The 4,414-nt window shown below is 38.4% G+C and overlaps 1 protein-coding gene across 1 annotated transcript in view; it reads left to right on the top strand.

Moving 5' to 3' along the window:
- Window positions 1-395: 395 nt before the first annotated feature.
- Window positions 396-4,414, top strand: part of LOC105989916 (FAS-associated factor 1-like) — a gene marked incomplete at its 3' end in the record, with an annotated part of 18,534 nt that continues 14,515 nt past the window's right edge. The window contains exons 1-2 of the mRNA XM_013022187.1: window positions 396-400; window positions 1,381-1,583. Of these exons, the coding sequence (XP_012877641.1) occupies window positions 396-400; window positions 1,381-1,583 (208 nt within the window). The remainder of the gene's footprint in view (window positions 401-1,380; window positions 1,584-4,414) is intronic.

Here is a 4,414-nt window from a genome sequence, read left to right as displayed (position 1 = left end):
TGCTTGGAAGATGGATAGGATTTAGATAATACAGGACTTTTTTTTGCTACTATCTGAAGAGCAGAGGGAACAATGGAAAGATTAAGGAAGAGCATGGTCTGAAGACAATTGTTTTTTGGTTTCACTATAATGGTAGTTTGTGGAGGAGTAAGAGATTGGTTAGAAGGCTATTGAATTACTTTGTACACAAGTTGTGACTTGGTCTAAGATGGCAGCTTCAGAGGATAAAGGCACATGACTTATCCAAAGGATATATAAGAGGTAATATTGAAAAGATGTGGGTGCCTGGGAAGGGGGTCAAAGATAACTGTCATAGGTTTCTGGCTTAAGTTGCTGATAATAGTGGAGAATCAGACTTGGGAAAACATTAATAATGTGATCTTTGAGTTTGAGGTATGAGGTATTACTAGTTAGATCTCAGGCATTGTGCAAATATTGTTATTTTTCCTTATTTTACAAATAAGACTGCTATTAAAAGGGCAGAGCTAGGATTTCATTTTTATTTTCTGTCAAGAAGACAAACATTGAAACATGTTTCCAGAAGAGATGAAGGGAAGAGAGTGGAGTTAATCTCTAATGCTAAAAGATGCTTTTAGACTTCACACACATAGGAAAAGTGATTCCCCCTTTATTTCATAGAAAGTGGGAAAAAGAGACAGTGCATGTGTGGGATAGCTTATGGAATTGATGTTAAGAAGATAAAGTAGGGCTGGGAAGGTGGCTCAGTGGTAGAGCGCTTGCCTTGCATGCCTGAGGCCCTGAGTTCGACTCCTCAGCACCACATAAACAAAAAGAAAAAAAGCCAGAAGTGGCGCTGTGGCTCACGTGGTAGAGTGCTAGCCTTGAGCTGAAGAGCTGAGGGACAGTGCCCAGGCCCAGAGTTCAGGCCCCACGACTGGACCAAAAAACAAAACAAAACAAGAAGATAAAGTAATTTCCTCTGATGACTTCTGCTTTTTTTTTATTTAAATAAACTACAAAAAAACCTTTTAATGCCAGGAGTCAGATAGAATTAGGTTTTAAGGACATTGAAGTTTCAAAAAAGTCTTTTTGGAAGATAATGAGTTAAATAGTGATTTAGTGAGAATGAGTGAAGGAGAAGACAAGGTTTTTACTTCAGCATTTAAATGAGTATTTTACAAACATAGTGAGGGTACTTGGTCCTTTTCACAAGGTAGCTGTTAATAAACTAAAAAGGCAAAGATGGGTTGAAGAATAAAATGTGGCCTTCATTTGCTGGAGGAAGTAGAACTTTAGTTTGGCTTTAATATCAGTAGGATAGTTGGTAGGAAGAACACAGAGCTGGGGATAAAGAAAGCGTTAGGAGTATAATCTGTAATGATTTGGTTGTTGAAAAACTTTTTTTATGTCAACATTTAGTGACTATGGAGGTGAGACCATACCAGGACCTGCATTTGATCCAGCAAGTCACCCAGCTCCAACTTCTACTTCCTCTTCTTCAGCATTTCGACCTGTAATGCCATCTAGGCAGATTGTAGAAAGGCAACCTCGGATGCTAGACTTCAGAGTTGAATACAGAGACAGAAATGTTGATGTGGTACTTGAAGACAGCTGTACTGTTGGTAAGTATTTTCCTATTATATAGTCTTCATATATGAATAATTCATTAGGAAAACATTCAGTTTTTATATTCTTTAGAATTGACTGCCAACAGGAAGGGAAAAAGATAAAATGAAACTGATAGTTTCTTATACAGATCATTAGGCTCTAATTGTAACTATTCTATTGAGATAGAAGTAAATTCAAGAATAATGCCTCCAACCCGACATTTGCTGATTAATTGGAAAACTGAAGACTGTTCTCCTTGGGATACCTTCAAATTTTGATCCACCAGGTATTATCCTCCTAAGTAGCCAGGATTACAGTTGTGAGCCACTGGTGCCTAAGCACTTTGCCCAACTTTAAAATGGGTTATTTGATGTTTTGTGGTTGAGTTATAGGAGTTCTTCATGTATTTGGACATTAACTCATTTGTAAATATTTTTTCTCATTCTGTAGCCTGCCTTTTGACTCCATTCCTTTTTGGTGAAAAAGCCTTTTAATTTAGTAGAGTCTTAATTGCCTACTTCTGCTTTTTGTTGCCTGTGTTCTTGGTGTCATTGTAAAGAAATTGTTACCAAGATTAAAGTCATGTAGGTTTTCACACTTTCTTATTCTTTAAAGATTTTTGTAGTTTCAGGTCTTGTTTAAAGTCTTTAATTTATCAAATACAATGAGTTAAAAATTGTTATTATAAAGGTGATGTGCAGAGGGATTACAGTTATATAAGTCAGGTAAAGAGTACATTTCCTTTTGGACAATGTTACCCCTTCCCCTTTCATTCTTCCAGATTTTCCTTACCATCCCTACCCACAGAACTGATTTTTGAGTATGGTGTAATGGTTCAGTTTATTTACCTGCATGTGGAAATCCAGTTTTCTCAATACTATTTGTGGAAAACACTGTTCTATTCCCTACTATGGAGTCTTGTCTTATGGAGTCTTGCTGAAGATTATTAGACTCTGTGGGTTTATCCCTGGATTTACTATTTTGTTCCAGTGCTTTAATTTTTAAAAAATTATTAATGTAAAGGTGGTGTGCAGTTATGTAAGTCAGGTAAATAGTATATTTCTTTTTGTACAATGTCATGCCTTCCCTTATCCATTGGTTTTTACGTCTGCCTTTAGGCAAATACTACACTATTGTGAATATTGTAGTTTTTGTTTTGTTTTGTTTGTCGGTCGTGGGGCCTGAACTCTGGGCGTGGGTGCTATCCCTCAGCTCTTTAGCTCAAGGCTAGCCCTCTGCCACTTGAGCCACAGTGCCACTTCTGGCCTTTACTGCTTATGTGGTGCTGAAGAATTGAACCCAGGGCCTCATGTATGCAAGGCAAGCACTCTACCACTGAGCCACTTTCCCAGCCCCTGAATATTACAATTTCAAAAAATGTTTTGAAGTCAAGAAATATAAAGCTAGCCAGATGCTGGTGGCTTACACCTCTGATCCTAGCTACTGAAGAGGCTGAGGTCTGAGAGGAAAGTCCCCATAAGACTCTTACCTCCAATTGATCCCTCAAAAAGCCAGAAGTGGTGCTGTGGTTCTAGTGGTAGAGCACTAGCCTTGAGTACAAAAAAGCTCAGGGACAGCACCTAGCACCACCCCACAACTGCAAAAACAAACAAACAACAACAACAACATATATGTATATATATATATATATCTTCTTCACTTTTGTTTTTTTCCAAGACAATTTTGTCTCAGTGGGGCTGTTTGTGGTTCATTAAGAAGTTCACGATTGTTTTTAGTATTTCTGAAATATTGATAGTGATTGTATTGACTCTGAAAATCATGTTGAATATGTGTGTTTTAATACCGTTATTTAGTTCTCAAACATGCAGACTTTTATTTTTTGTTTGTCCTGAGGCTTGAACTCAGGGCCTAGGCTCTGTCCCTGAGCCAGGTGGCTTTGAAATATTTTAACATTTGAATATGAAGTTAGCTATTGATTTTAAATATGTAATCTCTATTGTATTTTTTTTTGTAATTTCATTGTGTTTCTTGTTTCTTTAGTGTTTTTATTGTGGAAGAAGGTTAAATTTTATCAGATACTTTTTTTCCCATGTTTTTATTAGCATCTATGAGTTGTATAAAGAGGAGGAGGTTCATTGTGATTTTTCCATACAGGTGTTCAAGGTACCCTAATCAAAGTTAATCTTTTCACTTTTTGCTTCCTTTTCCCCCTATCAAAACAACTTCAACAGACTTCATTATTCTATTTTCATACATGCATATAAAGGACTTCAACTCCATTTATTTCACCCTCTGTTGGTGCCTCCTTACCTCTCACTAGTACTAAATGCCTGAATGACCGAGATTTACTTTCCTGTCATACACTTCTCATTTTTCCTTTAGTAGCTCACATTTATATAAATACAGAGTAGTTTTGTTTTTTTTTTTTTTTTTTGGGTCCGGTCGTGGCGCCTGAACTCTGGGCCTGGGCGCTGTCCCTCAGCTCTTCAGCTCAAGGCTAACGCTCTACCACTTGAGCCACAGCGCCACTTCCGGCTTTTTGCTTATGTGGTGCTGAGGAATCGAACCCAGGGCCTCATGCATGCAAGGCAAATGCTCTACCACTGAGCCACCTTCCCAGCTCCCAGAGTAGTTTTGGAAAGAAACAAAAAAGAAAAGCAAGGTAGGGCGCTGGTGATTCACGCCTCTAATCCTAGCTACTCAGGAGGCTGAGATCTGAGGATTGTGGTTCAAAGCCAGCCCGGGCAGGAAAGTTTGTGAGACTCTTATCTCCTCCAATAAATCACTCAGAAAACTGGAAATGGCACTGTGGCTCAGGTAGAGTGCTTGCTTTGAGCTGAAGTATTGAGGGACAGCACCCAGGCCCAGAGTTCAAGCCCCACGA

This window comes from Dipodomys ordii, unplaced genomic scaffold, assembly GCF_000151885.1.
Source record: "Dipodomys ordii isolate 6190 unplaced genomic scaffold, Dord_2.0 Scaffold61, whole genome shotgun sequence".
NCBI classification, from domain to species: Eukaryota; Metazoa; Chordata; class Mammalia; order Rodentia; family Heteromyidae; genus Dipodomys; species Dipodomys ordii.
This window is presented reverse-complemented; position numbering and strand designations above follow the sequence as displayed.